This window comes from Erithacus rubecula, assembly GCF_903797595.1.
Source record: "Erithacus rubecula genome assembly, chromosome: 13".
In the NCBI taxonomy this organism is placed as follows: domain Eukaryota; kingdom Metazoa; phylum Chordata; class Aves; order Passeriformes; family Muscicapidae; genus Erithacus; species Erithacus rubecula.
Window position 1 is genome coordinate 5,025,669 of NC_136665.1, and position 18,590 is coordinate 5,044,258.

Consider the following 18,590-nt stretch of genomic DNA (forward strand, 5'->3'; position numbering starts at 1 on the left):
TGTGCAGAGCTGGAAGTTAAGGAAAAGTGTCAGCTCCATAAGTGCTCAGTGGGGTTTCTCAGACCTGTGGCTGAGTATGAGCATATAATTGATTTTTTTCAGTTCACTGGACAAACTGGAGGAGGGGAAAAATAAATTCAGTTTTGGGTTTTTAGGACTTTAAAAAAAAGTAATGCCGTATGTAAATATAGATATTTTTTGGTGGAAATGCTTCAGAAGATTTGTGGTACTCAGGGTAACCTGAATATACCTTTGATAAAATATTTGACTGAAAAGAAACAAAAGCCCCCAAACCCAACCCCCCTCAGCTCTGTCTGTGACCTGGCACCTTCACACTGGCAGCCCCAGTGGCTTTGCTCTCCCTCCTCTGGCAGAATAGGGGGTTTGGTCATATCTTCACTCATCTCATTTCCTACATTTTCCCTCCCCAGCCACACTTCCAGGGGACCAGAGGCAGCTATGCCTCTGTGGGAAGATGGGAAATAGCAAAGTTACATTGGAAAACTGAGAAGGCTTGACATGAACAGTCAAATCTTGTTGTCATCCACAGCCTTGATGTTATTAATTGGCATGAATTTTGCCTGAGTAACACACATCTGTCTGCTAGCCCTTCCCTCTGTCCTGCTGGTCCCTCACCCCTCAAACTTGATGCTTCAGCTCTGCTCTGCCCCTCAGCTCAGGGCATCTATCTGCTCTGATAATTCTGCCCAGCTTTTGGGCTGTGATGTGTAATTCAGAGTCCTCCAGTGCCCAGCTGAAAAACAGTTGGGTTTCTTTGCTCCTTGATCTCTGGGAGAGCCCCTCCATGGTGTGGTGGTTGTGTGGGCTGCCAGGGAATGTCTCTTTGCATGAAGAATGAAATCTTTTAGTGAACCTAGTGAAAGTGCAACCTCCCTAAGCTCCTTCCCACTAGCACCTTGCCCTGCTGCTGGCCTTACCTTCTACTCCTTCTGCTCCTTCCCTCCTTTCTGTGGCATACACTGAGAGAGAAATGTTGCTGTGAAAAAAGCACTGAAGGCACTGCCAAGTGGTGCAGAGACAATCGAATGTTGTTTTTCCAGGTCAGACAGGAGATTTGACATTTGCCTGGGCAGCGGCTGAAGCCAGGAAATCTCATTAAAAGAAGGAGAATTATCAAGTCCTGTGGATTTAGCAGGGGGTTTATTTGTTGTTTTTGACTCGGTGTTATTGCTGCAAGCAGGAATCTGTGTGGCTGAGTGTAGGGAAGCAGGGCTCAGGATGAAGGAGGTGGCAGTGGCAGCTCCCAGCCCTTGCCCTGCTCAGGAGCAGCTCTGCCTGCACTGAGCCTGGCACAGCCAGTGGCTGGCACAGCCTGGGCTTTGCTGGAGGTGCAGAGCAGCTGAGCCCTGTGCCTGGCTGCTCTGTGCCTGGCTGCTGCCTGTGCCCAGCTCTCTCCCGTGCTGCACTGATAATCCATTGCTACACTAGGACAAGACACCTTTGGCCCTGCCATGGCTCGGGGTTTGCTTTCTGCCACAGAGCCCTGCTAAAGCAATGAGCTGTTTTCTGTACTCCACAGCACTTTGACCTTGTTAATCACTCTGGGCTTAAATAATTAGCTACTGCAAATGTTTATAGAAGGAGAAAATAAAGCCTCAAGCCTTGCGGGTTTTGTTGTATCTTTTTCTTCCCTCTTCTCTCTGTGGTGCCTTGTGCATAAATTTTGAAGTCTCAAAGTTTATAACCTGTCCCAGCTGGTGCTCTGCTCCTGGTACTCTGCCCTGCACTTGGTGCTGCAGAGAGAGAGCAGTGAACTTTGCTGAGGCACTGATTTCCTCCCTCTCCCTTCAGTCCCTTGCTTATCTACTCAGTGTCAGGGCTCTGACTCTTTCTCTCTCTCCCTTTCTCTTTCTCTCTCCCTCTCCATCTATTGCAGTATGCAGTACTGGGCCAGGAGGCTGGAGCAGGAGATTGATGGAGTGATGAGGATATTTGGTGGAGTCCAGCAGCTCAGAAAGGTAAGCTGTCTTTCTTTTACCTGTGCTGCCTTTCTTGTGGCAATGACTGTTCTCATCTGCAGAAATCACCCGTGTGAACACTTGCACTCAGTCACCCTCTCAGCTCACTCCATGTGCAGGCTCATGGCTGGCTGTGCTTCTGGTCTCTGGGCTTTAAGATGCATTTATCAAGTGTGTGAGAGTGAGTGTGGTTTGTATCTGTCTGTCTCTGGGGCTTCATGTCACTGCTATCTGAGCATGCACCTCTCAGGTTTTTCCTGTATGACACACTTAAAAAATATTAAAATCATCTAACCTTTCCTCCAGGGACTGAAGGTAGTTTAATTTGTGTTTTAAATTTAAACTTGTGTTGACAAAGCAGGAAATGTTGAAAGGATAATTTTGCTAGCCATTGGAAGTGCCTTGCTTTTAAATATACATTGCAGGTAAAACTGTAATTGTTGTTTCCAAGTGCCAGAAAACAAAATCCAGTTGCTGATGCTGGCATCTGCCTCCTGCTCCCTGAGTTAACACCAGGATGCAGAGGCTGCAGAAGCCAGACCTGCTCTTCTCCTGGCAGCAGTGCTCTGGGTTGGGTTAGGGCAATTATGGAGCAGCTTCATCAGGGTTTATTAGGTTTGGGATCCAACAGGCTTTGAAATCTTCCCTGCTTCCCTTTCCCCATAAAACCTGGTTTCCTCTTGCCCACACTCTTGTGCTGACTAGCTGATTTGGAATTGAGCAATTTGGAATAACAGTTTGGTGTTAATCTAAAGAAAATAGGCTTCTCTAGAGTGATAAATATGTTACCCCAGAAAAAAAGCATGGGTGTATTTGTGTTTTCTGGTGACAGTGACATGTTCTTCTCGGATGCCAATACTTTATGGGACTCCTACTGTCTGTCTTGCACTAGTAGCTATATTGGCTTAAACTGCTGAAATTTTATACTGTTGTTGTAACCCATTGTCTAAACACAGAGGTCACACTATTTTCTTTTAAATGCATTTAGAAATTAGTTTACCTGAAGGCTTGCAAAACTCTTCATGGTTCATCCATTCATTTGTGTTCATATTGAGCTCTTGAATGGTGTATCTGGGCTTTGTGTGCATTCATTTCAAGTGAACTTCAAGGGGATTGATATAAACTTAATGTGCAGCATGAAAAGTGTATACACCCTCTTGGGTTTCAACAGATATTTCTGAATGTAGCCATGCATTTGTGCAATGCAGTTTTGCATGTTGGCAGGGTCTTAGAGCTGGGGTTGTTTTCCAGGCAATACAATGGTGCAGCAGCCAGCATTCTTTTCAGCAGAGCACATTCATAAAAAACAAAAGGATTGCTACTACATTTTTGTACATGTCCTCTCTTACAATTTATTCTTATTAGCTTTGATTTTACTCCTTTGCATGTTAAATAGGCATATCATGTAATTTTTTTAATGCCATAATTAAAGAGAAATTACACCTCCAATTTACCAGCACTTGACTCCTATTGGCCAGTCAGTCAATTACAGGTAAGAGAGCTTCCCACTTTTCCTGTTTAATTCTTCTGGTAGAACATAATGCAGTACTTCAATGGATTAATACTGGATAAACTGACTACAGAGGGATTGAAGGGGTTTTTTTTGAAATCTGTTCTGGAATCTTCTTGTAAAGGGAGGAAGCTAATTATTGTATCTAGTAAATGCATAAACCAGCTGAAGCCAAGAAGTGAGCTACTGAAAATTCCACTGTGCAGCTGTTTGAACACCAGAAAGGACTGGTGGAGGCTGTCTGCTGATCTCTAGGGGAGAACTTGGGATGTGGAGTTCAGGTTTGATTTGTAGATGCAATATCAAGTGCATGATACTTAAGAACCACATTTCTTGCTAGTGCACATTAGCATATCTTCACTGATGGAAAATGGCATGGAGTGCTTCACCCTGAAGAACTCAGAGCTGTAGCTGCAGGGAGCCTTGCCCACCAGCTGCACACAGGTTCATCAGGGTTACAGTATGGAAGCTGTCTCATGTCATAAAGTGGCACTGTAACCTACTTGGAGACATGGATTTGAAAAGTTAAAAAAAAAAAAGTCCACATTCTGTTGCAACCACACTCAAAATTTAGAGGATGAGCAGGCACAGGGGGAAGGAAGAGCCCCTGAGGAGCTGTGGGAGCTGAAACATGGTACAGCTGGAAGCTAATTCCACCCACTGAGATTTCACAGGAAGGTTTATTATTAAGCAAGAGTAGACCCATGCAGGGTAGGAAGGATAAAGAAAAATGAGACAAGCAGAGCCTGTTTTTTGCTAAAAGTTGCTGATGTTCTTTGGGTTTGCCATGTTGGCCTGGGACATGTCTGGAGAGGGGACTTCTGGTTCATTATGCATAGTGATATTAGAAAAATGCTTCAGTTGGGGGAAAAAGTGCTCCAGTGTTACCAAGGACAGAACTGGTCCTTCTGAATTTGGTGGGGTCTGTTGTGAGATGGTGGGTTCACTGCTAGCTCTCATGGGACTAGGAAACTGGAAGCACTGGAGATGGGTCCATGCCAAATGGATCTTCCCTTTCCAGGCCTGACTACCAAAGTGACAGACAAAATAATAATAAAAAATACCCTCCTCTGAGATTTGCCAGGCTTACTTGCAAATATTTTTTTCTTGGATTGCTGTGAAAGGATGAAGACCTGTTCTTTGGTTATTGCCTGAAATCATAACTGTTATGGCATATGAGGCATGAAATTTATTGTCAGAAATATGGTATCCAGGAACATAACAGTGCTGAATATTTTATCTTCCTGGATTGCTGCCCACCCCAGAAAGACATTTGTTTTAACTCCTCAGTCATTTCCTTGAGTTGGGGTACTAACTGTTCAATGCCCCTGCTTCCCTCCTGTTCTGCCAGGTGGACAGGCAATGCCCTGGGGAGTTTTTCCAAGCTTGTACCATGCAGATGCTCCTTTGCACAAGGGCACCATTTTTCTGGAGCAATTGCAGGAGGGTGAGAAGCTCTGAGATTTAAAAGGCAGTCATCCAAGGGCTCTTCTTTCAGCTGTGAGTCCCACTTTGCTTCTCCCTAATGTCCAGACCTTGAAAACACTGAAGTGCAAATGTCCCCATTAGACTGGCTGTGGTGGGCCACCCATATGAGTGAACACTGTGGGCTTGGAGCTGTATGGAGAACCATGGCCTTGCTGAGATGATTCTCTGCCTGGTGAAGTCAGTGTTCAGCCCTTGGGGTGCCTGTAGTGCAGCTTCCTGTTGGCTGGCTGGCTCCTCCAGGCATGCCTCAAAACAAATCCCAGCACTTGGATCAGGGCATGTTGCTTTCCCTGCCTATCCTTGCCTCCCTCGCAGCTCACCAGAGATAATTGAGAGCACAAATCACTGCTAATTCAGCTCTGACTGGCACAATGATATGTGGGACCCTATAATGCTGGCTGAATAGATTGACATTCTTAAAATAGTTATTTCTAGAATAAGGAATATTATACTAAAAATACAACTCTGATTTCCGTTTTTTTTTTTTTTCCTGTTAGTGACTTCTTTGTGGCTACAGCGGACTCTTCACTTGGCAGAACAAAAAATATTTTGTTTTGACATTTCTTGCTACACCACACTACATTTCTCTTTCTTTTAGTTTTTTGGCACAAGTAAAAGTTACTGAGTTTAGTCAAAAAGGAAATAATACTTTCCAGCCTAGATGCTGCAAAACCTGCTCCAGGGTAGACTGTACTCAAGAGATTTCCCGTGCTGGTGCAGCCCTGTCCTCCCAGAGTCCTGCTGTGCTGGCACTCGTGGCAGGACCCATGTCAGCAGAGCTGTGTGTGCTGCTGGGTTTTGTGCCTCACTGAGCAGCTCCCCTGGATGCTGTGTTAAAACTCCTTTTCTGGATAGCTGGGCTGAGGCTCAAATCTGCCCTGGCTTGTTACCTAAGTTGTGTTTGATCCTGTGTCTCCTGAGGTTAACAGTGAGCTGGTCAGAACATACCCGCCCCCTCCTCTAGTACCTGTTATCCCTGCTGCCTCTAATGGTCTTGTTTCTTCTCTGGCACTTACTGAGGAAGCCAAAACCTTCCAAATGAGAGGGAGAAGAGCTAAGAGATGTAAATGCTGAGCCCCCTGCTCTGTGTTCCTGTCTCTCTTCCCTCTGGGTGTCTTTCCTGAGGACTGCTTCCGTAGCAGGACAGAACTCTCTCCTGGAGGTGCCATGCCCTGCCACACACAGGATTTAGCAGGGGTAGGCTGGGCAGCAGAGCTGGACCTGAACTGCACTTGCTTCTCCTCTCCAGCCTATCAAGCTGGTTTTGTACCCTCTTCCCTTTCCTCTGGGCGGCCAAGGGAAGTCAAAAGAGAGTGTCTGGGTCTGCCTTGCTGGTGTATGACTGGGAGATAAGGATTCTGCTGGCCTTGGTGATGAGGAACCACTCAGTCTGTAAAGGGTGATGTGGCTCCAAACCTGAGCCCAGGGTGGGATGTGGGGAGCAGCCAGCTGGCTGAGTGGGCAGGCAGGGAGCCTCTGCCTGAGCTGTGCTTGGTCCTCAATGTGTGTGACTGCACAGAAAGGAGGATGGACCCAGGGAAAGGGAGATATGCTGCGCCCTTTGGGATGCAGCTCCCCAAGGAGTTTGATGGTTGTGGCCCAGCAGAAGTGGCTCAGCTTGGCCCTTGTAATCAGTATCTGTTTGTCTTTTTTTCCAGTGGATTTTCATGTCTGTCTTCCATTCTTGTTTTCTTGTACTTTGTTTCGCTAGTTTGGCATCTCTGCCTGGCAGAAGTGCTGCTGTTCATTCCTCTGTGTTTTTCTGGCAAGGAAGGACCCTGCTGGCCAGGGCTTGGGGTAGAGTGACCAGGATGTGTGCAGGTATCCCCACCTTTATCTCTGCCTTCTGCTCTGTACTGCTTCTCTGATATATCCCCTCTTGTTTTCAAACCATGGCCATGTTTTAGTTGAGGCAGCTGTGGGTGAAGAACTGTGATTGAGCTGTGCACAAACAAGAACTTGGATTAAAAAAAGCTAGTAATACTGACAGAGTTTTGCCTTGGGTCTGAAGAGCTGAAGTGGCATCTGCCTTGTGTAGTGCTGCAGTCACTAGCACTCCTCCTGTGCTGGGGTCTCTGCAGTACTGTTTCATGTGGCCCTGTGAGTGCATCCCTTACAAAACTGCTGGCACAGAGCTGGAGCCTCTTTAATGCCAGCACTAGGAGGTGAGACATGCTCTTATCAAAGGAGCTGTAAAGGTTTTCTGTTCAACTTTTTTGATCTTGGGTAACTACTGGAATAATAATAAATTAGCCTAAATCTCCCAAGTAACTGTGGTATTACATGATGTTTAATTTGTTCTTTTGTTTTCTCTGGGTATAGAAATACTCAGCTGGTCATTCAGTAGGGCTAGACAATCTGAGAAATGTTAATGGAATTTTAAATGAAGGATGCAAGAGAATCAAAGTCCCCCTGCACAATGCTCTGGATGCAGTGTCTGAGAAGCCTGTCTGCTTCCAAATGGCTCTGTCACATGGACTGGACATTCACAGAAACAGTCATGTGCTCCTTATTCCCAACATGGCAGAGTTGGGAATAAGATCCTAATCTTCTGATATTCAATCCAGTACTGTCTTCAAAACACCATAGCAGAATTCATCTGGCTTTTTCCTTCTGAGGTGTCAGCCCAGCCCTCAGAATGGGAGAAGAGTGATGCCAGTGGCTGCACTGTGCTCAACAGATTTGAGAGGGGTTTGAACCCAAAGCTTGGGCAACACATGAAGCAAGCTGCTTATGCTACAGCAGCACCGAATGCCTGCCCTCTTCCAGATGCTGCTGGGGTGAAAGTACCTTATTGTGTTTTCCAACAGCTGGAGCCCATCTGGAGACTGCCCAGGAGTGTGGGCTCTGTACCCCAGTGAGAGGATGCCTAGCTCAAGCCCTTGGTTCCTGAGCTCATTCCCAATGTGTCTGATCCTTGCCTTCCCCTGCTGCTTTCCCTCCCCCTCCTAGCAGCGTGCACACAGCCTGCTTCCGCACACCATGGCTGTGCCCTCCCCTGCTCCTCGTGTTTGATAAGAGGAAGTGCGCCATGCCAGATAAACACATTCCTGTTCCAAACAGCTTGGGTTTATTTTAATCTGCCTGGGCCGTTCAGCAGCCTCAGCACTCTGTTCAGCACCGAGTGCAAAGCCAACACTGTATTACCAAGGAGGAGCATTTAAATGTCCTTAGCCTTGCAGCAGCTTGGTTGGGAAAGAAGGATCCTCTGGCACCCCTTGCTTGGGCCAGTGTGTGCCATCATTAGCCCCCTTACACCCATCATCTCACTTCTCACTCTTTCTCTCTACTAGAACCATATTGCATCTGTACTGTGAGATGTCAGGGAAACATATGCTCCAGCTTTTAGTACATTTGCATAATTAGAGTAATGTGTATGAATAATTTATAGCTGGATGTGGCTGCTCAGTGTGTGACGTTAGCACCCCTCACTCAATCCTTTCCAGTGGGTGGTGCAGATCCTGCACCAGAGCCATTGTGCCTATGCAGTGTGCAGCCTCCTGGTAGATGCAGGGCCCTGCTCTGAGACATCTATCTGTGTATGTGGTTGTGTCTGTGTGTGTATATATGCATTTAGTGCAGAAAGATGGGCTTTTGCAGTTCTAGGGAAAGAGCAGGCTAGAAGTCTCAGAGGCTCAAATCCCTTAGACTCTTAGGCTCAATACTTGCTCTGTTTATGCAGAAGCTGCAAATGAAAATGTTCTGCTACATTTGAAAGCCGAGGCAGGGATTTTTCCAGCAGGACTCAGGTGTGACTAGTCTGTGTTCCAGGATTATGTTTTTGGTGTTTTTTTTTCTTTAAATTACTTTTTCAGATCATAAAACTTAGCAGCTTGCAGGGGAGAGGGATAAACATGCCTGCACTATGTCACAGAGCCTGATCTCAATCAGCTGGGCAATAAATTGTAGCAAAGAATTGCCTGGACACTGTCTGACTATTTACCAGCTCTTTAATGTGTGAGTTCTCATGCTGGAAAGCCCAGAGTGCCAGATAGGTGCTTTAAAGGAGTGATCTGAGTTGCTGAATCCTGGTATTTATGTTCCTGTTAATTTTAGCTTAAACTATATTTGGTCCTTTCCAAATGTTTTCCTTGGCTGGAAAGTGCTGTGTAAACGGGAATGAAGTGCAGGCATGCACAGTTACTGACCCATTTGTGTTATCCACTGGGAAACTGAGGCAGGTGGTTAGGCTGAGCAGGTCTGCAGAAGCAAGGTGTGCTGCAGCCTGGACTGTTCTCCATCGTGGGTACAGCCAGCAGGTCCATAGAGGAGGGTGTGTTTAGAGAGGTAACAGGCACAGTAATAGTCCTTAAGGCACCTGCTTTGAACCTTTCCACTTTACAGAATTACTTTGTAAAGATAATATGCTTCCAGCCAGTTGGTGAGTTTGCACAATCAGAGGAGATTGCTGTTGAGTTTTATGGAGTCATTTCTGATTTATATTGCTGTCAGTGACAAATTAAATGAGCCCAGCATTCAAGAGAGTGATGTTCAGGTGTGTGCATCTCCTGAGTGTGCTGCTTTGCATTGAGTGTCCAAAAATGTGGCTGATGTACCCAGCCAGTCAACAACCATGTTTGTAAAATCCTCATGAATATTCAGTGAAACTCTTTGAATTGATGCTGCAGCCATTACATGGGAGGGATGAGACCTTGGCTGATGTTTCTGGAAGCCTCCCTCATCCAGGTTGTCCTGCCGTTGACTGAAGGAGCCTGTGTGGTCCCCACATTCATTCCAGCTGAAGTTGTTAACTTCAGGCTGTGTTTAAAAATAAAGCAAGGCAAAATCCATACCAACTCTGCCAGAATGCAGCATGAATAATTAGGTGGAGATCATTAAAGTTTCCCTTCTTAAAAACATACATAGATTATTCTTTAATGGAAAGTTAATTGCTTTATTATTCTCTCCAGATGGTTCTTTTCCTTTACATTCACAGGGGAATTGATATAGCCTGGAATTCAGTCTCCTGTGAGCAGAGCTGATAACCAAAAATGCAACTCTATCACTGATCAAGATACAAAGCATAGAAAATATGTATTTTTATTTCATCATAGTTTCATATTTTTCCCATTCTATGTTTTTAAACATTACTTATAGTCTTTAAGTGCCCCTACTACTTGAAATGCTGCAGGCTGGCGAGTTTGCATTTCTCTTCCTGACAGGTTTGTCAAGCAAGCACTAGGTATTGGAGACTACTGGATCCTGGCATTCTTGTGGATGGGCCATCACTTCCATTCATCACTGGACTGCAGAGGAGTGAAATATGCAGTTACACTGAAAGGATTAAAGAAGGAAACTGTCATTAGATACTTGAGTTTATTGTGTGGAGGCAGCAGTAAGATGTGTCACATCTCCTTTGTTCAGTATGTAGAAATGCAGGAAGGCTTGGGAAGTTGGGGAGGTCAGGGAGGAGGTGACTCCTCAAGGGCACAGTTGTGGTTGTTATGTTCCAGTGTGGCTCCAGCCTGTAAAAGGCAGCAGGCACTTTGCATGTTAAGTGAGTGTGTTTATTGTGCCTCATTAGAGCACATCACCTCTGACATCTGAAGTGAATAACTTGAATGGGCCCCTTATTTCAAACACCCACCAGTGCCAACCTATTAGCCTGCAATGATGCTGCCAGTTTATAGGTACTTATTTCACTTTAATTATTTAGAGTTAAGATATTATTGTAAGGGAGGGAGAGAGAGTGGAGTCTGTTATTAGATCAGTCTTGCTTTCCTCATAAGTAGATCAACTGGACTTCAGTACTGGAGAGCTTTGCTTAAAGACTGAGAATCTGTGCTCTGGTTATAGCTCTAGTTTGCTGTTGCTTTATTGAAAGAGATGGCTCAGATTTTGGAGGAACTGCCTCTTGGGAGACTCCAGATCTTGGTAACCATCAGGGGTCTGCAGCTTTCCTGCACTTGTATCCTTTGCATCTTACTTAGAGAATTCTGCATACCCATACCATGAGCTTGAAAAGCTCCACACTCTTTTATGTCTTAGAGATAAACCAGATTCTCTCATGATTTGGGAGGTCGTATCCAGAGGAGAGGGAAGAAAGGGGAACAGGCTAAGGAGGAAATGTAGCAGGAAGGTGATGCTAATGGTTATGGATTCTCCTTCTGTTGCTCTGGGGCTGATCAATGCCAACTGATGTATGTGGGGCATTCCCTCTTTATTTTGATATATTTTGAGGATTTCTCTGCTTCATTATTTTAGATTTATGTTTGGGCTGGCTCGTTGTGATTCAGTTATTCACTGGGCTTGAGATTTTATTGACTTTTCTCCCTTTTCTAACTGACCTTTCACACCTGGAGGAATTCAAGACAGATTTAGTATGTGTTTGTTCAGCACCTACTATAACCAATAGTGCCATGCTTTTTGGACACTGACCATAGTATAAATATTAAATAGTAAGTAAGAGCACTGAGAAAAATCCTGCCTGAATGAAATATGAGATTTACTGAAGCGAAGAGATGCTGGGAATGAGAGACATGGCTCTTTCTACCAGGCACTTTCCTAAATGCCTGATGTGGCTTAAACTGGTGGCAGGATCTAAATGTCTGCGTGTGTGTCAGGAGCCACTCTAGGGATTGTTTAAGCAGTAGTATTAGTTATCATCTGTTGGATGCCCAAGCAAAGCCTTTGCTTGTAGCTAGGAGGGAGGGAGCAGATTTTCAATTCCCTGCTGTGACTGTAAGGCCAGGTAAATAGAGAAGAAGGAGACAGCAGGGGGGTTATGTGACTTGAGGAGCAAAGAAGATTGTAATGGTAAATGTTGGATTACTAAAAACAAGTAGGTCATTGAAGATACCATGGTTGGTGAATAGAAAAAGAAAAAAGGCAGATTTATTCCTTGTTCTTCTAAGATTTGTTACACTATGAAGCTCACATCACTGCTCAGCGTGCTGTCATTTTTAATTTTGGAAGTTCTTTGTTTCTGTCAGTAGTCCAGCAAAGATGACACTAGACCTGATTAGTGGCCTGGGATCTTCAAAGGAGCCTTGATTCCCAGTTTCCTTGGGCATTATGAGTAGGCTGGGCCTTACTGTAGTGCTTGCTGGGAACATCAGCTGTTCTGTTTCCTGCTCTAGCAGGATTTGCATGTGACTCCACAGCCAACTCAAATTGTTTAAAATTCAACTTATCTTTTGTCTTCTGCCCCTTTTGCAGAGTGCTGGCATGCAACAAAAACATCCATCCCCATCCCTGCCTTTTGTAGAAAGCAACAGATGGTTACCCAACATTCAGTGATAATAATTTGCTGAGAGGTATATACATGGAATATTCATAGCATCACTACTGTCCAATTCTGAGTAGAAACAATACCTCCAATATGTTCTGAAGTGCCCAGTGACTTGGTGTTCACTGAAAAAGAAATCCTAGCATGGTAATACCATGCTTACTTCTAGTGCATTTCATGGCTGATTATTAAAATTACTTGCAAACAAGTTTACTTTCACATCTTAAAACTGGAAAGAAGGAAAACATCCAAGTTTGGGTCTGTAGATAGGAAATTGAGGCTTAGATGAGGAAAATCCTTATTCTGCACAGTGAGTCTGATGGAGAGCTGGGATGGGAACCTATGAATCCCAACTCCAGGGCATATCTACCAAATGTCTTCCTTAATAACAACTGTTCAGTTTGTCTCTTCTGGCTCGTTACTACATCTGCTAGCACTGAGCAGTGAATCCTAGGAAATGCAAGTGAGAGAGAGAAACTTCCAGCTTTGAATTCTCCCTTAGGAAACTTATTTCTGGCAAGTTTCACAAGTGGCAGCTTCTTGTTTATATTCATAGGGCTTCCAACACATGGCATTTTCTGGTTGGCTCTGCCCTCAGCTCTGTCCCATGGCTGAAGTGAAAAGCCATCGTTCTCTCCTTGCCTCTGCTGTGGTGTGAGTTTTCAGGGCTGTGCTCCTGATGCAGAGCCTGAGCAGCAGTTGATTGCCAGCTTTCCCTCTTCCTTAGATGTGTGCTAGCTTTCAAACGACATTTTGAGGTGCCTGAAGCATTCTGTGGAAGAAAATTAATTGGTTTTGACAAACCACAGCAGTCCCTTGGGTGCCTGGGAGTGCAACATTTATTGAAACCAGGCAGGAAATCAAAACACTCTGGTGTTCACTCACCTCCAGTGCAGCTGTATTAAAAATAGTAAAAAATCCTTAACCTTCCTCTGGATTTTTCACTCTGACATTTGGATCATCCACTGACTTTCTAATAAAACCTCCTTTTTCTTTTAGAAGAGAGTTTAGTGGTCATGAAAGATGCCAGAATGACAGCCCAGGGAGTAGATGGTCTCTGTTTACCCACAGAGCAAATGCAGCACCAGGGCAAATGTACTTGCCATTGTACTTCCACCTTGACCTACAGCATCCCAAAGGAGGGTAGGGAATTGCAGGTTTTCAGCACTTCTAGACTTGACCTCTCTGCTTACACAACTTAATAAGGAATCAGCCTTCTCCTGCTATTGCAGTGCAGTATTAAGGAAGGATTTTTCATCACAGCTCAGTGCAAACCTCAGACTGACAACACTCTGCTAGCAGAAACCATCTCCTAGCCCCTCTCTTCCAGGAGCCTGGCCTGTCTTCCTAACATATTGGTTACAATGTGATTAATTTCTAGAACATATGCTGATACCCAGTGCAAGGTAAAGAATTCCTCTTTATACAAGACACGTGTGTTATATGGGTGTGGGTGCCCTTCAGTCATCTCCTGGCTTGAGGTTGCTGCTCTGCTCTCTGCAGAGCTGCTGATGGGAGTCATTAAGTTGCCATCAAGTTTGAATTCGTGTTGATTCACCTCTAAAAAATAACCAGCAGTGTTCTTCACACAGCTCTGGAGGCAGGGCTTGGAAATGAGGGGAGTAATTTTTAAACCAAAGCTGGTTACTGCCCAGGTGCAGTCACAAAATAGGGTTGGGTAAGTTTTACATGGGGTGTCCACTTGCCAGCCTGTAAAGTGGCATATTGATTTCTGGACTGTGCCCTGCTTCATGAGGCAATATTTTTACAGGTCTTTTGGTGTCCATAGGCATCCCCAGGAGTGGTGGCAGTAAAAGAAAGCCATATACTTTCAGCCTGTAGGATCAGGTTTATCACAGATCCTAGCCTTACAAGGGAAGAGTACTGGAGCCACTGGAAAGGCTGATTGGAAAGGATTCACAGACAAATGATGCAATGGGAGTTACTCAGCTCCTGCAGGACCTTATGGCAATAGGTTTCTGGGGGTTTAGCAGGTTCTTTTTGTGCTGTCCATCACCACAAGATTCATATGGGTGTGGTACAGGTGCACACACTCTGAATGTGGTAAACAATATGGGCTATGTTAGGCAGAAGGTCCTGATGTCCTTGTGTGTCCTCTGTAGCTGCAGCTGCCAGACAGAGGTGGGACAGCAGCTTTGTCAGCGTGGTTAGAAACTCTGCAAGGGGACCGAAGCTCCTGCTGGTGTCTGGAGTGACAGAGATGGGCAAGTGATGGACAGAGGAAGCATTTGGAACAGGGTGTGTGGAGCTGTGGGGGGACAGATGGGGAGCCAGCCCTAGGAGGTCCTTGAGAAGAGCAGGGAATGTGACTGCGGCAGAGGGGAGGGGTGGCAGTGGCTGCTGGCTCTGCGTCACCCAGACGGTGACAACTCCTTCAGCACTTAATTAGCACAGCTGAGAGCCTGAGCCCGGTGCTAAAGGTGAGCTGCACTTATACCAACAAAGATGCACAAAGGCTTTGCTGTCTGGCCTGGGACCTTGCTGGAGACTTCTCTTGGTGGTTGTTCAGCAATACTTCTACAGGCTGTTAATGATCTTGTAGAATAGCTGCAAAAACATTGTCTTAAAAGTTCAGCAGTGTGGGAGACCAAAGTGCAATCCTAAATGAGCAATCCTAAATAAAGCTTTGGCAGGTCTGGATACTGCAGGAGAATTACTGCATAGGTTTCTTCTTCACCTTTTTTCTCCTCTAATGATTCTGCTTTCTGGCATAACAATTACCTACTTTGGATATCAATGGATATGGGGAAACTGGCTGGAGCTAAAATGGTAAATTAACTGCTTTGAAGCTTATGTCCCAGATGTCAGTAGTGATAGATTCTGTTGAGTGGTTTCTAGCTAGAAAAGACTTTGAGTGGTGTCATTTTTCATGGGAAAACTTCCCATATGCTTCTCCAAGAGGCTTTTCTGGACAATTAAGTGACATGCTGTATGCAGAGATAACATGAATTCAGAGAGCTTTTGCACTTCATCTTCTGTGACACACCATACATGGGATGTCAGTGGTAACCATAGCTTTGGCCCTTGGTCTCAGCTGCTTCTGCAGAAGCAGGGTTTTCCACCCGTGCTGTCACCCACTACCAGCAGGACTCCTGTGGTGTGTTGTTTTATGAATGGCTGACACACGGTGAAGCTGGGATGTGGGAAGATCTGTGCCAGAGGAAATGCCATCCTGCATTCATCCACTGAATGGTGTAGGGGGCACTAAGGCCTTTCAGCTCCTGAGCCAGTGGGATGTGTGGTACCAGAGACACAACACCCTGGACAAGGTGTAGGTGTCATGGGAGTGAACATTTTCATGAACTGAATGGCAACTTCTTTTTCTCTCTTACTATAACAGACTAATGAAGTTATTCTCACAAGGAGCACCTGTCTCTGTAGGGGAAACCAAAGTGTGCTGCTGTTCATATACTGGGCAACATGACAATGAAGTCTGGGGGAAAACTCAGCAAAAATCACCCTTTATGGATGTATGCAGAGTGTTCCATGGCCCCTGGCAAAGGAAAGGTGCAGCATGGATTGTGATTTGGGGGCTTTCAGAGTCCCCCCCAGAGCTGACCCTCAGGTGGCACTGGTTGTTTCATTCCCTGTATGGCTCCATCTCCTCCCAGGAGTTCAGCCCCCTGAGATTTTCCTTGCTTGACTCCTCTGTGCCAGCAGTGCTGAGGTTCCTGCTGCTTTGCATTTCAGCCGTGTGTCAAGAAATCCCAGCTCCTGAGGTCAAGTGCTAAGCATTTGCTTCTTTATCAGATATTTACTTAGGAGGATTTCATTATACTGAATCTACTAGCTTTGAATAAATTCACATGCCGTAAATTTGTTCTTGCTCTTTCTGAAGGGACTTGTATGCTAGAGAAAACGTCAAAGACAACCACTTATACCAAAAGCAATTACTTTTGTGGTAATTTTGTATGTATTTTACTGCAGATACTGTATTTCTGTTTGACTATGAGCTTTCTCCCAAGTGGCACTGCTGTGCTGGAAGCAGAGAAAGTCAGATACTTGAATTTTGGGTGCCTTAACATTTTCACATTGTTAACATTGAATGTATTTGTCTGTGCACTTTTTTGAACAAACTCCACTTGTCTGAATCAAGCTATAGGTTGATCTTATTAAAATCCACTTGTCGTTGCTCCATGTGAAATGGGAGATGGTGTTGTTTTGTTTTCTTGGTGTTTGTTGATTTTGGTGTTGTTTTTTTTTTTTTTTTTGGCAACACCACTTCCAGATATTTGATTTCTTCAGCCAAGTGAGAGTTGTTTTTTCATGACACTGCAGAGGCCATCTCCAAAGCCTCCTTACTCAACTCATGAGTATCCAAGAACTATACTCTGCAGTATGGCTAAGTTGAAGTATTGGGAAAAGCAGCTTACTATATTATTTGGAATAATAAACCTGTAAAAAAATCCTTCTGCAAATAACTTTTAAATGTGTTGATCGGGCAAAGCTGAATATTTCACATCAGCAGTTGGTTTGCTCCAAGCAAACCATGTCATCTACCCAGGAACTTTGTGGTGCCTCAGCTGCAGCCCTCTGCACCCAGGATCTCCTGTAATCACTTTACAGTGATTACAGCCCAAAACACACCCAAAACACAGGAGGAAAAGCCCAAGTAAGAATTTAGGCAGCTGGGCCTGATAATCCAATAAGTACTCACTTTACTTGTTTGCTTTACATGTGCTGCTTCAGCAGGTAAGTCTTGGTGGTCCTTGTGATAAGAAAAAGCCATTCTTTGGGACTGTAGGTTTGGTTTACCAAAACTGTTGGTTGTATAGATATCAGTGGGCATAATAGCTGTCTATCCTGCATCTAAATGTGCCCTTAGCATTTCCAGAGGGTAAACATGCATGACTGCTTTTGAAAATGGACAAGGGAAAACTGAGGGCATATGTACTAAAGAGAAATACATTCATATTAAAATCCAGAAGGGTAGGTCTATTTTTTTCTTCATCATAAGTTTCTCATTAACAAAATTAATTTCATTTACAAGTGGCTCATTAGCTGGTTTAAAAAAGAAAAACCAAACCAAAAGCCTTAAAGAAATGTAAGTCTCTGTTAAATTGCAAATTCTATATTTCATGCTGGATTATTGTTTTATGGGAACCAGTGACAGTTATACTGTACATATCTATGTATTTTACCAGAAAGCAAAAACTGTTTTCCAGGGAACATTGTTATACAGAAAAAAAAATAGTTTAATAATAAGCTATTGTTGTTACAGTATATAAAACTTGTGCTCAAGCCTGAATCTGAAATGAACAAAAAATGTGTCATCTGAACAGCCCTCAACATCCCAGTCTAAACTTTGTGGCTAGTTTTAACCCTTGCAATAGATTGATGAGGGAAATCACTTAAATCTTCCTATTATTGCTCTAATGAAGTAGACAGAAACATTTATCTGAGCATTTCTATGGCATGAGAATGTTGTGGCATTTTCTGGGCTGTTCATAGTCCAGCTAAGCCACTCACATCTGGAGGAATCTCATCTCACTTGACTTTTGACTTTTTTTCCGTGCATGGCATTTGGTTTAGGATTTGATGACAAATGAAAAAATTATTTCTGGATATGTAGGTCTGTGAGGTTTCAGTTAGTCCTGATAGGGCACAAACTCGAGTGGGTTTGCTGGCAAAAGGAAGGAAAGACTTTTATGATTCAGGTAGAAAGTCATTGCTCAGGACATCTGTGGTTGGGTGCTGCTCTGGGAGCCTGGGCAGGATTTCTGAATCTTCCTGGTGTAGGAACCTATTGCTGGATTTCCCTCCCACAGTGTGGATTTCTGCATTCACATTAGTAATGCCTGCCACAGAAAAATCTAGGGACAAACTGCACATTGTTGGTTATTTTTAAGAGGAAACCAAAAGAAAAACAAGCCCACTGAGAGCGTTTTGTAATTCATCTTTTGAAATTGGCACTTAATAGGTAGAAATTAGCATGAACTGAAAGCAAAGAAAAACTTTGGGCACAACAGGGCTTTGTAGCACTTTTTGAGAATTCGGGGAGAAGTACATTTTGGCAGATTTCTAGTTGCAGCTTCTCATGTGCTATTATAGCCCTCTTCATGGGGATCCAGCAAACCCTGGAGAAATCACACTTGTGAACCCACTTAAATCTTCCCCCTGCCAGGCTTCTAAATGGGGGTCTGATGCTCAAGCTGCTTCTAGTTGTTGTGGTCTGCCTCAGTTTATTTTTTTCATGAAAGACTGAGCAGAAGTGAAATTGGTGCTGCAATAAAAAGTGTCCCTATTTCATAAGGACCTTAACTGCAGCTGCTGAGGACAAACATTAGCCTAAGAAGGTCTCCAGGGGTTGGCTTTGATGGAGGTAATCTTTCTTGTAATACCATTCCTAATGTGGATCTCTGTT

At 44.3% G+C, this 18,590-nt stretch overlaps 1 protein-coding gene across 2 annotated transcripts in view; it reads left to right on the forward strand.

The window, feature by feature from the left end:
- The window catches only part of CACNA2D2 (calcium voltage-gated channel auxiliary subunit alpha2delta 2), a 208,119-nt gene that overhangs the window by 20,046 nt on the left and 169,483 nt on the right, over positions 1–18,590 (forward strand). For both annotated transcript variants that reach the window (XM_079317260.1, XM_079317261.1), the window contains exon 2: positions 1,898–1,979. In XM_079317260.1, coding sequence (XP_079173386.1) covers positions 1,898–1,979 — 82 coding nt within the window. The remainder of the gene's footprint in view (positions 1–1,897; positions 1,980–18,590) is intronic.